At 52.7% G+C, this 13,878-nt stretch overlaps 1 protein-coding gene across 1 annotated transcript; it reads right to left on the bottom strand.

The window, feature by feature from the left end:
• Positions 1-23: 23 nt before the first annotated feature.
• Positions 24-13,769, bottom strand: PRSS54 (serine protease 54). The gene is made up of 5 exons (XM_065566840.1): positions 6,728-13,769; positions 4,291-4,418; positions 2,857-3,113; positions 1,422-1,549; positions 24-877 (listed from the first exon to the last, which is right to left on the bottom strand). The coding sequence occupies exons 1-5, from the start codon at positions 6,893-6,895 to the stop codon at positions 386-388; spliced, it is 1,173 nt and encodes a 390-aa protein (XP_065422912.1). The 5' UTR covers positions 6,896-13,769; the 3' UTR covers positions 24-385.
• Positions 13,770-13,878: the final 109 nt, after the last annotated feature.

Genomic DNA, 13,878 nt, shown 5'->3' with positions numbered 1-13,878 from the left:
CTCTGTCACCTGGGTTCTTTGCGGGGCTCCCAAAGTTCTGAATCAGCTGTGCTCCTGAGCGTCCCTTCCCTCTCAAATACGTCTGATCAGTTACTCTCTGGCCATTGTATCTGGACATGTTTACAGTCATTGTCCTCTTTGGACTGGCCCTCGGGACAAAAGGAATCAGAGTTTTGGGGGGGGGAGGAGTTTAAAGTTTAATAGCCTGAGTGAGTGCTAAAATACAGAGACGGATTAACACGCGAGGGCGTTGCTGTGGGGGGAGGACCTGTCAGCACCGTGCACATGGATTGTGCCACTGTCAACAGCACTAAAACCGATGGAGTGCTGGGAATGGTCCCTGAGGCCAGTCAATCACACAGTTGCCTCGGTTACAGTGTCTCATCTAGTAAAACAGGAGCCCGAGCAGAAGGAAAACAGCGCTAATTTCCGTGAGGATCTGCGGCAGATGCAAGGTCCCCTGAGAAATGGGGAGCGTTTCCCCACTGTAGTAGTCATAGTACACTGGGTCAGACTTGCTGTAAGCCCTGGCTAGCCCTTCCTGGGCGGGCTGGATGTCCTTCGGTCGCTGCTTGGCTTGGCCACGGTCAGACCCAGCTTCTGCGATGACTGAGGATCGAAACACCTTCTCTGCTGACTCAAACGACCCTCCCAAATCCTCAGTCGGAGCTTGAAAAGCGGAGCGCCCTCTGGCAAATGTGGGATATACGGGGACTCGTGCGTCAGCTGTTGTGGCTGAAATCCAGTCGCTGTAATAGGCCACTTTGGTGTAGAGAAATGGTCCATAGCATCTCATGCCGCCCTGACTCAGCACTCCATTCAGAACCCAGTCTCCAGTTCCCTTAGCCTGGCACATGACTGGGTTCCCGGGGTCCCCCTTTAAGAGAGAAAAGGCAGGTTTCAGTCAAAACAGATCAGTTTTCCTCCTACGTGTGCTCTCACTGCTCCTGTATGCTGTGGGCACCTTTATACTAATCCTAAACTGGAAGGGGGACAGATCCCACCAGCTCCAACCAGCTACCAGTAATTCCAGGGGGCTGGCTCTTCTTTAAGCTGTTAGAGCACCCCCTTCACAGATGCATTGCCCAGAAATCTGCTCTTCGGGCTCCCCAAACATCCCCAGCATGCGGGCTGAACAGGGGCCGCATTCATGGGGTACGCAGGGGACCCCAGTTTAGTTTTCCCAGGCAAAGGCTAGTACGTGTGATGTGACAAAGCCTCAGGACCGAGGAGAGTGAAAAGTGGCCTGTGGAAACGAAGGCCTTTATTATGGCCCAAGGCTGATCTGGGCCCCGGATCTCCTGGACAATACAGTAGCTAACTGGGGGCTAGTGAGTGGGAGGGAAGCAGAGGCTGCTCCCGTTCTTGCAGAGCTGAGGTCCCCCTGTAGTTCACATCCTGGGTCAGTAGACGCTCCTCACCAAACATCCAGTCACGTTATCGGAGTCCCGGTGGCTGCTGCACTCGGTTGTGACGATTCTCTTCAAGGGGCAGGGATCCACATCCACTACTGAGAGCTTCCTTAGAAAGTTCGCTGCCGTGCGTCTTCCTGTCTGAGCCAAGAAACCATGAGATCAGAGACCCCCAGTCTAGGGCCTAGGAACTGGCAGTGGCCGCGTTTCTTCCTATTGACACGCCCAGCAGGCTAAAGGGAGCGCTCTCTGCTTCAGTCCATCGGGGATTAGCGTCGCTGGGTGGGCAGGGATAGGTCCCTGCACTGCCAAATGAGAGCGCTGGGTTTGAAACATGGCTCCAGCCTCTCCTTTCACCCGGGGGCACTGCACCCCCATCCCCCCCAGCCCAGAGACTCCGATCGAGCCGCTGTTTGCTGAGCAGAAATGGATCTAACAGCTCCCTGGGGAGCACTGTTTGGCCTCCCCTAGCATGAGAGGACATGTGGCTTTATGGGGAGGAAAAGAAAACAAAGACCTTTGTAGTTGGGATGCTGCCCTGTGTACCCAGACCGTGTACCCCTCACCCCGCTACTCGGCACTGGATTTCATACCCTGCTCAGTGCATGCTGACCCGGAGTGGGATCCACACAGACAAGACCTCTTGAAGAACCACAGTTACTATAAGGCAAGTCACCATTCTGGTTTCTCACCGGCTTTTCGAGCTGGAAGAAGCCAGCAGGTCTGATTGGCTTTGCAGTCTCTCTAAAAGCACCCAGACTTTTGAATGCAGCTCTTGAGGTTTGCCCTTCTCCATGGGCGTAGTTGGGGGACCAGGGGAGTATCCCCCCCACACAACAGGGCCAGCCTCGTTGGGGGTGCGGTGGTTGGGGGGATGAGGCTCAATGCATTTAACATAATGCACCAGGACAGGTGCCTGCCAGCAGCCCCAATGACCCCTGACTTCCTCCTCCTCCCCCCCAGCAGCCCAGAGTGCCGGTCCTAGTGGAGCCCGCGCTGCCATGTGTCTCTGTGTGGTGTGGCGGGGAAGCAGCCTCCCCTCATTAGCAGCCGCAGCAGGAAGGTGGCCACAGAAAAGCACTAGAAGGAGGCACTAGAAAAGCAGCGGCATCAAGTCCTGCTGGTGCCAGAGCGGCCGCAGCTCCTGCACTCAGGTCGCCACAGCGGACAGCAGCTGCTGGGGCTCCCCCGCTAAACCAGCAGCCCAGGTCCTGCGCAGCCTGCCGCAGCCAGACTGCCCACCACTCCAGGCATGGGGGAGAGAACCAGCGAGCCAGGGGACTGGCTTCAGCATGTGTGTGTGTGTGTGCATACGTCCGTCTGTCCCCCTCAACGCGCGCACACAGTCCCATTGGCCTGGCTAGCGCTGTCCCCCCAAATATAGCAGTCAAACTCAGCCTGTGCCTTTTCTAGTACAGGTCACCCAGGAAAAGGAAGGGGTTACCTGCGGTGGGGTGAAGCCACCCTGACACCCAGCAGTTCTCCAGGGTGGCTGCGGTGAGGTTCCTGCCCGGGAAGCAGATGGGCTGAACAGCATCACTGAACTCTATGGGGGTGGCCATCTTCAGCAGGGCAATGTTCTTGTCCAGTGTGATTGCGTCGAAGTCTTGGTGGGGAATGATGGTGCTGATTGAGTACTGGGGCTGGGGCTTCCTCTGCATGTTCCGATCTGTTATACCAACCTCGGCGAAAGCCGGACGCCTGAAGAAAGAGACCAGAGGAGCCTTAGAGGTGCAAAGAGCTCCGGGAACGGAGAGCCCCTTGGCAGTGGGAATTTGACAGCTCAATGGGCGCAGGGTGACACCAGCTCCCGGAAGACATTGAGGCCACTAGACAAAGCAGTTTATACTGGTGCAAAGCCAGTGCGAGATCAGAATCGGCTCCATGCCTTTGACTTGGTGGCTCAGGGTCCAGATCCCAGCACAGCTCAGGAGGGAGATGTGTGCAAAGGTGATTTTTATGCCGCCATCCCACTAGACCTGGGTGGCCCAGCCCCAGTCTGGTCCCTTAGACGTGTAGTCTAAGGACTGCTGTAAATTGCACAGCCTGCAGGGGCTATTCTAGCAGTAGGGAAACATTGGCCACCCACAACCCCTCCCCCCTTCCCTCAGCCATGCCTCTGCCAGCAGGGACTGGAGCAGGGGGGCACAGATGCCATAGCAGCTCTGAGACCCAGTGATTCCCCCACTGCCAGCTTTACACCATCAGAGCGCTACATCAGAGGGGAGGATTGGGGCCGAGGTGTACCGTGTCTGGGAGGGGCCGGCTGAAATGCTGAGCATCCGCTGACTGAACGCTGGCACACTGTCCAAATCACCAGGGTGGACACTACTGGCAGCAGCTGGGTGGCATGTCCAGGGAAAGGGTAGAAGGCAGCCCAGGAAAAGAGGCTAGGTGCCAGCTTTCTGTCCCTTGTCGCCAAGCGAGGGAGAAGGGAAGAGAGGAAGCCTCACAATCCCTTGCCTGGCCTTCCAAACCAGAGCAGAACTTCTCAGAGGACTAAACACGTGAGGGGCTGAAAGGTGGGTGGGAAGAAGAGCCCGGGGCAAATGGCGGCAGTGCCCAATGAACCATGTGCGAAGTGCTGTCTCCATTTCACTGGAAGTTCATTACAGCCGCAGCCTCGCAACGAGCAGCCCCGGCTACTCGGCAGTCGGAGATCATTTAATCTTCCGATTGGCTCAGTTCCTGGTCTTTTTCTACCGCAAAGCCTGCCTGTCAAGTCTGTGCTGGGGGGCTGGTTCAGAACATGGAAGGTAATGCACTGAGGAACTGGGTGCTCCTGGCAGCCTCCGTCCAAGGAGGACCTCAGAAGCAGCGTCCTCCAGAGCTGAGAGCAAGCCCGCACCATAAGGAAGAGCGCCACGGCACATCATACCTTGTCTGAAAACTGGATGCAGCACTTAGGATCCAGTGCTCGCTCAGGATGGAGCCAAAGGCCAGGTGGTTGTGTTGTAGGTCCTGTATCGACACCACCCAGGGGAATTCCCCCACAGCTGCAAATGCCTGCATTGAACTAGATGGTGTCACGTTCCTCTGTGTACCACATCCTGCAAAGCAAATGGAGGGCTCTTTCGGGACCCGACAGACCTGTGCTTCCCAGTCTATTACCACCCTCTCCTCTCTGCTTTTCCTCCATTAATACCTCATCCTTTCCTCCGCTTTGCTTGCGCTCTGCCTCCCTTCTCCCGCCCTGGCCCCTGTCATCTCATTCACTAGTGAGTGGCTGCTGCTGGTGCCTCCTGAGATCTGAGCAGGCTTGTCAGGCAGCGCCACCGTCCCATGAGTACCAGCTGTCCAAATTTCTGACCTCACTTGGGGCTGATTCAGGCAGGGCCCAGGCTCCGTCACCCCTGGGAGCAAGCTGAAGGCACTGGCTGGGGAGTGCAATGGTCAGGTCACGGTGACGGGTTGGATCACAGAAACCCTTTCGGGGCCGCCAACTGATGTGCCAAGACTACTTCTGCCCCTGCTTTCCCTGCCAGCCTGGGACTCCAGAGCCCTGCCTGGTTGCGCCAGACATGCTTGCCAGCCACAAACACAGACCCAGGTCTGAACCACATCCCACAAACTACAAGCTTAACTGAACACAGCTTAAGAAATGTTCCTGTCTTTAACACTCAGATGCCCAACTCCCAATGGGGTCCAAACCCCAAATAAATCCGTTTTACCCTGTATAAAGCTTATCCATGATAAATCATAAATTGTTCACCCTCTATAACCCTGATAGAGAAATATGCACAGCTGTTTGCCACCCTCCCCAGGTATTAATACATACTCTTGGTTAAATAATAAGTAAAAAGTGATTTTATTAAATACAGAAAGCAGGATTTAAGCGGTTCCAAGTACGGTAGTAACAGACAGAACAAAGTGAATTACCAAGTAAAATAAAATAAAACACTCAAGTTTAAGCCTAATACAGTAATAAAACTGAATACAGATAAAATCTCACCCTCAGATGTTTCAATAAGCTTCTTTCACAGACTGGATGCCTTCCTAGTCTGGGCACAATCCTTTCCCCTGGTACAGCCCTTGTTCCAGCTCAGGTGGTAGCTAAGGGATTTCTCATGACTGCAGCCCCCTTTGTTCTGTTCCACCCCCTTATATGGCTTTGGCACAAGGCGGGAATCTTTTGTCTCTCTGGGTCCTCACCCCCCACAAACGGAAAAGCACCAGGTTTAAGATGGATTCCAGTACCAGGTGACATTTCCTGTGAGACTCCAAGCCTTCATTCCCCCCAGCCTGACTCACAGGAAGGCCTGCCCGCAAACAAAGCCATCCACAGTCAATTGTCCTGGCTGATGGGCGCCATCAAGATTCCAAACCACCATTAATGGCCCCCACTTTGCATAACTACAATAGGCTCTCAGAGTTGTATTTCATATTTCTAGTTTTAGACACAAGAGTGGTCCATTTATACAAATAGGATAATCACACTCAGTAGATTAAAAGCTTTGTAATGATACCTCACAAGAGACCTTTTGCATGAAGCATATTCCAGTTACATCATAGTCACACTCATTAGCATATTTTCAGAAAATCATCTCGAGTGCAACGTCCCAGTCGCCTCTCCCAGACACAACCTCACTCACCAGCTGCCGGGGAACGTGAAATGTACAGCCACAGCAGCACCAGGCTTCTCGTCCTGCTGCCCTGGCAAAGCGATGGAACCCTAGGGAAACCACAGAACAATCCTCCTGCCATCACCTGCCTGGTGCACCTTGGCTGCCTAGACCATTGCCTCGGCCCCTGCAAAGGCAGCCACACGGCGAGGGGAGGGGTTGTTAGGGTTTCCTCCTGCTAGACAGTCTGGTAGGAGGCCCAGGCGTCTGTTTGTCCCCCAGGCCGAGTTGGAAACGGCGTTTTCTCCCCAAGCGCCGTCCCAGCTCTGCATCCTTCCCACACTAGGGCTCTGCACATCCTGATGTCCGCCATGCGGCCTCGCTGCGGCTCAGCAGGGAACCCAGGGCCAACCAGTGCTGGACTTGCCCGGCTGGTCAGGGGGCCGCACAGACCAAGAGGCAGGGCCTACTGCGTCGTGTTCATTCTTACAGAAATCAGCTCCCGCAGGTGGCTACCTCACTCCAGCGTATTCTCCATCACTGCTCTGATTATCTTCAGCTCCCCGTTCCTTCTCCCCTCTCCCTCACCCCAGCCAGACTCCTGCTTCTTCACCTACATGATCTCCAAAGCCCCAGCCTTCCCTCTCCATCCCACTTGCCCAAATCCTTGGGTTATCCTAGCCATAGACTAGTGTGAACCCCAATTCCCCAGCAGAGAACAGACTGACCTCCGCCAGCCACTTCCATCCCCACCTTTCCCCCGCTGCCAGCGTTCGCCCCGGTCTCCTCTGCATCGTTCTCCTCTCTGCAGCTGCTTTGCCCAGGGAGAAGGTTCATCACTCGCTTCCTGAAGTCATTGTTCGTCTGGGCCGAGCCAAGGAGCAGGGCACCGCGTGTGCTGGCAGGGTTCTGATGCTGCATAATCAGCCACTGTTAGATCACTGTTGCCATGGCATCTCCAGCCACACTTAGGGAGGAGGCTAAAGCGAGCCAGTTTAAGATGCTCTGTACATTACCTGGTGCCCCAGGGTAGCTCAGCTGGGGCGTGGCTACAGGACCAGGAAGCATGAAAATCCCCAAACAATTCTATTCAGATTAGCATTAGGTGCAATCCCCCCGATCCAAATAGAGACCAGCACCACGGGCCGGTATTCAGTGCCCATTTGCAATGTGCAGCCAGCCCGTGAGGCTCTCATCCTGCACGGGGGAGTGTGGAAGGGATCTCCTTTCATTCCCATCAAAGAGCGGTTTGAAAATGGTAGGGCCAGCCCACTGCTTAGCACTGCCACACCAGAGACTGAGATGTGACTCATGGTCCCCAGGGCAGATACTGATCCCAGTGACGCTGGTGTGACTGCAGAGTGCAGTGACTCCATTACCGGGCCAAAGGAACTTTGAATTCACACTGCACCGAGGGAACGGAGATCAGAAGCTGGCTTCTGCTCTCACGCCTCAGGGAGCTGCGGAGGCACCATGCTGACAGCACCCTTGGAGGCAAAGGGCGTCTCTTCTGTAATTCATCGGCAGGCACCCTGGCAGAGTAAGGCCCAGAAATGAGATGCTCCAAAGCGACTCCTTTGCCCAGTCCTCCAACAGGAAGGATGGCGTGTTTAAAACAAAGCCTTGACTGGTGGGTTTAAAGCAGGGGGAAAGGACCCTTAAAATGGGGCCCCTTCTTGCCTCCCTGTGTGAACTCAGAGTCAATTCTGCTCAATTCAGCTACAAAAATAAGCATTTGCTGCACTTCATCTCTGCAGCGGTCACTCAGCTGGAATCTATCCCATCTCATGCATCACGCACAGAGCGATTTAGTAAATTCCAACCTGCTTATTGAAGGCAGTGGGGGTGCACGGCTGTAACAAAGGGCAGAACATTTGGCTGGCAGCATCTTTCTTGGTGGTGATGAGGCGCAAGAAGGAAAGAACCCAGCTTGACTCTGCCATGCTAGGCTCAGTGGGCAGGGCTGGCAATCTTACTTTTAAACTCAGGACATTTATTACAGAAACCATGGACAATCAACCCAGAGCCCCATGGTGCCATTTCTAGAGTCACTTGTCAGAGCAGGCCTGTGTTGTGCTGGAGACTTCTGGGGGATCTGCCACTAAGCTCGTTTAGAGGGGAAGCGTTTACCAAACTGTTCCATGTATGGAGTGTCTCTATTAGTGGAGCGGAATCAGGGTGCAACATCTCTTTATATGTCCTTAAGGGAAGCTCAGCATTTCACAAGGCCCAGGAGATGCGTCTTCTAAACTCTCACTGCTGCGTCTATGCTGGGTCAGCCGGCAGGGAACATGGCTTGCTGCTTTGTCACTGGAGAGCCTGCCTTGAGGTCAGGGAGAGGATGTTGTCTCCGTGAGCAGCAGCTGAGTCTGCAGACCACCAAATTAAACGGAGCCGTTTTAGTCTCGCAGCTGAGCGGTGACAGAGACAGCTCCTCATGCAGGGCCGATGCAAAGCCCAGAGCAGCTTGTTCACGTACGGGGCCGCGTAAGCAGCCTCGCCAGCAACCGAAGGATCATTGCCGTGCCAGAGTTTGGGTCAGGCCATGCCTCAGGCCAGTTTACTAGTTAAACTGAACACACAAGCAAAATACCCAAATAAGGCAGGTCTTCTGCCTCATGTAGGCTTGAATGCCCAGAGACTTTCCCCTCACCTTTCCCAGCCCCTCCAGTCCTTGCTCGGACCCCAGCACACCTGTAGTTCTCATTCACAAGGTCATCTGCCTGGGGATCACTTACTAGCTAATCTTTCCTCTGCTCCAGCAATCTGCTCCCTGCAATTCTCTGGCTCAGCTGAGTGTTCACTAGCCTTCAACTGACCCCTAGCCCCACAGCTTCATCTAGGAGGCAGCGAGCTGATCAGTCACAGGTGGGGCTGGGTTCTTCTTCCCTTAAAGGGAGACAACTAATGTGGGTTAGCTAGCTTGTGGTAGAAACACACCTTTTTGGCAGTGAAGCCATAGCCTATGAATTAATCAGTTTAAAACCCCTCTTTAGAGAAACCAGCATAACTCCTGTATGTACACAGGCCTGTGGCCCCACTTCCACCTTTCATCCTACTGAAGTTGGAATTGAACAGGCTGCAGTTCTGAAAGCCAACCCAGGGCACCAAGCCTTCTCTATTCAGACTGAGGGGGTTAAGAACATTCGTCCAAACTACTGATCTACTTGGCTGAATGTCCCTTACACTTTATCATGTTTCGGGCTCATTCAGAGTGTCAGGGAAGATTTAATGATTAAGAAGGAACTACCCAATAAAAATCTATTGATCCTGGAAAACCACTAACCCAGCAAAAATTGCACACACAGGACCGTCTCCAATGGGCTTCTGAGATGCATTCATTTGGTTTTCCACCTGGCAAAATAAATGCGGCCATTTTACTTACCACGTTTGACAGGTAATCTTGATTAAATTAACAAAACAAAGTGAGACATTTAAAAACTGGTTTCTACTTATTTCCCAGAATTCTGTCCCCTGTTGTGCAGAGTTGTACATCTGTGCCCTGCCTCTTCAATTATCGGCTCTGTGAGGCTGCTTTGCATCTCTAGATTAAAATCACATTCCCCTCACTTCTGGCCTTATCACTGAAAAACATTGCTCCTGGTGACCTTTAAGGGCAGATCTCGGATACAGCCCCTTCTGACTCCGTTCTGAAGTCTCGGCAGGGTGCCCTGCAGAAATGCCTCCATGAGCACAGTTTCTCATGCTGCTCAGTGCCTTCCAGCGAGTTTTACAGACGGAAGTATTCGGCCTGCAGGCAAGCCAGGAACTGGCAACTTCCTTGCTTAAAATGTCCTTATTTAAGATGCAAACAGGCAAAGATTTTCATGCAGCCAGCCAAATGTACCAGGATCCCTGCAGTTTCCAGAAGAATTTCCTGCCCACAGCTGTACAGGAAAAGCTTTTGAGTGGGTTTTTTCTGAATCCAGCCACAATGTAAACAGCTGCTGGAGGTGAACGGAGTTGTTATAGAGTCACTTGGGTCTTTTGCTCAAGGGTGATGGACAGGTGTTTTGGGTTTGTTTTTAGCATTCATGAAATGTGCCAGGTTGAGGTTGGAGACTCACGCCCTCGTGCCACAGACCAAGTCCAACACAAAGAGTGGCGCTGGAGATTCCCCCACAGGAGCCCATGGCCTGGCCTGTAGGGATGACAGCTGCCCCTTTACCCATCAGTTCCTTAGCCCTTCTACTATCTGCCAACACAGGTGTTGATTAGTGCTGACTGCGGTGATGGTTTTGTGATGCGAACAAGTTTCCACCATGAACTAAATTGAGCCCACAGCCTTATTCCACATGGACTACTGAGCAGCCACCAGAAGGTACCAGCTTTCAGTTACTACTGCCGGGGACTGTGTCTTAGATGTGAAAGGTTCCATCTCTCACCACCAGTCGCCTGAAGCATCCAGTCCCATGATGAATTGGTTTATTTTTGCTCTGAATACACTGACTGCACAATGAGAGAAATGGCAGATATGGAAGCCCCGTGGAGAATGCTCGTTATCTCAGGGCTGACGGGAGTACAAGGACAGGAAGGCCTCAAAAACTTCCCAGTGTGTTCCTGTTGATTGACACATTTCTCCTACTAGAAAATATACACCGGGAGTATGTCACACATGCTGAGATGATGACATTCATCTTCGTGACACAGGGTGACCTTGTAATGAAGAAGTGGTGCAGCCAGGAGTGGCCAATGACTCGGAGCAAGTGCAGATATATTTCAGGATAGTTGATTGACACAACAGTCCATCTTTAAAAACCTCCCTGGATGGAAAACCCATCTGCTCTTTTGCCTACTGCTCCTAGCCTGCAGGGGTTCTGTGTCGCTCTGAAACAGCCTTACGAGTTCTGCCTTTCCTATGAGAAAAGAGGACAGGAAGGGAAAAACGGCCAGAGAACAAAGGCTGGTCAAAGCCGGGAGGGGGTGTGTAACGGAGCCACATTTTCAGCAGCTCTGGTGTCCCAAAAGGCCATACATGCAGAAAGAATATTTTTCACATGGAATGCATCTGAAACGTCCACATGTTGCCAGTTATGCTGAAATCATCATCAGTGTAAATATGGAGATAGTGAAAGAGCAGCGGGAGCCCATAACCCCCCCTTACAGAAGCTGAGTGGTCAGGATAAGTAATGGGCCCTCCTTGGCCTTTAACTGCTTTTAGCCGCCCCCCGTCAGGAGTGCTTTTCTAGGTCTGATTTTCTGAGGTGCAGAAGTCGATGGGAGTTGCTGGAGGTCAGCCCCTCTGAAGGTCAGACCGTGTATATCTTAACATCCCCATGGAAGTGCCGGAAATACATGAATGGTTCTTTTTATACCTCTAGATTCCCTATGAAACCCTGTGTTAAAAGAGCATTCTGACTGCAGTGACGCACAGGATGGCAACGGTCACAGCCTCCGCACTGTGCCTTTGTGTGCTCGCACGGTGAGAGGGGCTTTCCTTAAACGCTCGTGTACTGTCGCTACTGCACACTCCCGGCCCTGGCCCGGACACGGTTGGACAGTGCCCAGGGAGCAAGGAAGTGGCAAGACATTTCTGTTTAAATAACTTCTTCAAACAGAAGCAAAGAGGAAGGCTGCATGCAGCACCCCAGCCCCATCACTTCTCACCACTCAGTGATCGTCTTCGGGGAAAATGGATTACCATACTTATTGTTACACTGGTTAAAAATAAATCCACTGGCTGCAATCAGTGCTTTCCGAGAAATTCTCTTCATCCTTATTGTTCACTGAGTGCCTCGTTCCCTGTATGTCATCTGTCCTGCGCACACTGGGCCTGAGTCCTCTCCCTTCACTGTGTATTTGGAGTAACTCTGATATTATTACTCCCTGTCCCAGAGAATTTACAGTCTAAGCAAATCTAATCTAAGGAATTTGACTGTTGTCAATGGGTGCTTCAAAATCAGGCTGCTGATTTAGGTTCTGTAGCAGGGCGCCTCCTGATGGTCGTCCAAGGAATTAGCTCTTTCCATTCAGGAGTGCCCTCTGCAGGCCGGTGTCTCGCTTGCCGCTGGCCCTGGTGTCCCTCCCGAACCCCGGTATCCCTACCTCAGGGTTCCGCCCTGTGCAGTACCTGCTGTCTCACGGGGTCTCCCCTCCCCAGGGAACCCCCAACCCGCTATCCCCACCTCACCTCAGTCTTGGCTACTGCCAGTCACCATCTAGCCCCCGCTCACTGGGGTGGACTGCAGTGTAAAAGCCACTCATCATCAGCAAGGGGGGTTTGGATCTGCTGCCTTGGCCTACCCTTGGGCTGCCCTCTGCAACCCCAGTACCCTTCTGGGCCTTTAACAAGGCCTGCAGCCTGGAGGGGTTTCCAGGCCAGAGCTCCCCAGCTCCTCTGGCCTTTCCCCAGCCCTGCTCCACTCTAGGTACCCTGCTCAGCTCCCAGCAGCCAGGCCCTTCCCTCTCAGCATCTAGAGAGAGACTGGCTGAGCTCCAGCCTAGCAGCCCCTTTATAGGGCCAGCTGCGGCGTGGCCCAGCTGTGGCTGCTTCCCCAATCAGCCCAGGCTTACTGGTTTCCCACCACAGCCCTCTCGCAGGGCTGTTTTAAGCCCTCCAGGGCAGGAGCAGGGTTACTGCCCTGCTACAGGTACCTATGTAGGCTAATGGAGCCTGCTGTTGTGCTGAGACCCCTGTCCATCATGCTGAATCCTGTCTCTCCGTTTCCTTGTGCTCCCCTGTCCGTACCCATCTATTGACTCTTGCCGTAGACTGTCAACTCCTTACAGCTGGGCTGACTTTTTGTGCTGCTGGTACAGTACCCAGCCCCAGGGGGTCTTGGTCTGCACCTGGAACGCCTAGGCACTACGGTAATACAAAGAATGACAGTAATAAACAAACCTGGAATCAGATGCCTAACTGTAGACACCCACGTCTGAAAAGGTTGGCCTCACTATATGGTGCAGCAAGGGAGACAAAGAATGAGGCCAGGCAGGTTCAGAACAGCTTTGCCTCCTTCAGGAAAGTACTTAAGCCCAAGTTGTAAAGTTCAGCAAGGGCTTAAGTGCTTTCCTGAACAGAGATCCTTTGGCCACCTACTGGTTACTGTTGTGTGCGCTGTGAAAGCTAACTCCCTTTAGTACATCAGGTGATCCTTGTTACATGCCTATTGGTAAAACAATCTACTGATCATGTGTGAAATCTGATCCTCAAAGCCTCCTCACTTGCAGTGTTCTGGGGAGAATCCCTTTGAATTTGGCAAGGCACCTCGCTAGCCTCGGGGCTACTTCCCTGCCAAATGGCCGTTTTCTAGCTCCACCCACTTCACTGCCTCCAAATAGCAACACACAACTTCTTTGTCTTGAGAATACTGTACTTGGAGCCTCAGTTGGGCTGGTCAAGGGGATGGGGGGGTGTGATGCAAGTTCCACCACCACCCCCGTTCCCTCCCCACACAGGTCTGGAGACAGAAGGAGGCTCTCTGTCCTGCAAGGGAAGGGTGAAACCCACACCTTAGGAAGATGTGATGCATTCAGGGCAGTCAGAAAGCAGTTAGTCATCCATTAGCAATTGCCACTCCACTACTGCATACAAAGGACTCAGAGCTGCCACCCTTAATTCCAGAGAGTAGAACAGCATTCTGCAAGCAGTCCCCTGGAGTTTACCGGGACTACTTGAGGAGCAAGGGAAGTGTTCAATACAAGTAAGGGTGGCAGAGCTAGGCCCAAAATAATGATACCTACTATATAGCAGTCACTTGGGATAAGAGAAAGAGAATGATTTTAATAAACCTTCAACGTCTCCTGCTGCGAACAGAAATGTCTTGGCTTCACCTTTGCATTTATCTAGCTGCGGGAGCCCATTCTCCGGTGACAACCTTCTGTTCAATTGACATTATCTCCTCATTAATTCAACTCTCCCATTTAAATCATTGGATGAAAAAAGTGAGGAAACAGTATTAGGT

Source organism: Chrysemys picta, chromosome 14 (genome assembly GCF_011386835.1).
Source record: "Chrysemys picta bellii isolate R12L10 chromosome 14, ASM1138683v2, whole genome shotgun sequence".
NCBI classification, from domain to species: Eukaryota; Metazoa; Chordata; order Testudines; family Emydidae; genus Chrysemys; species Chrysemys picta.
Note: the sequence above shows the minus strand (reverse complement) of the source record. Positions and strands in the feature narration are given on the sequence as shown.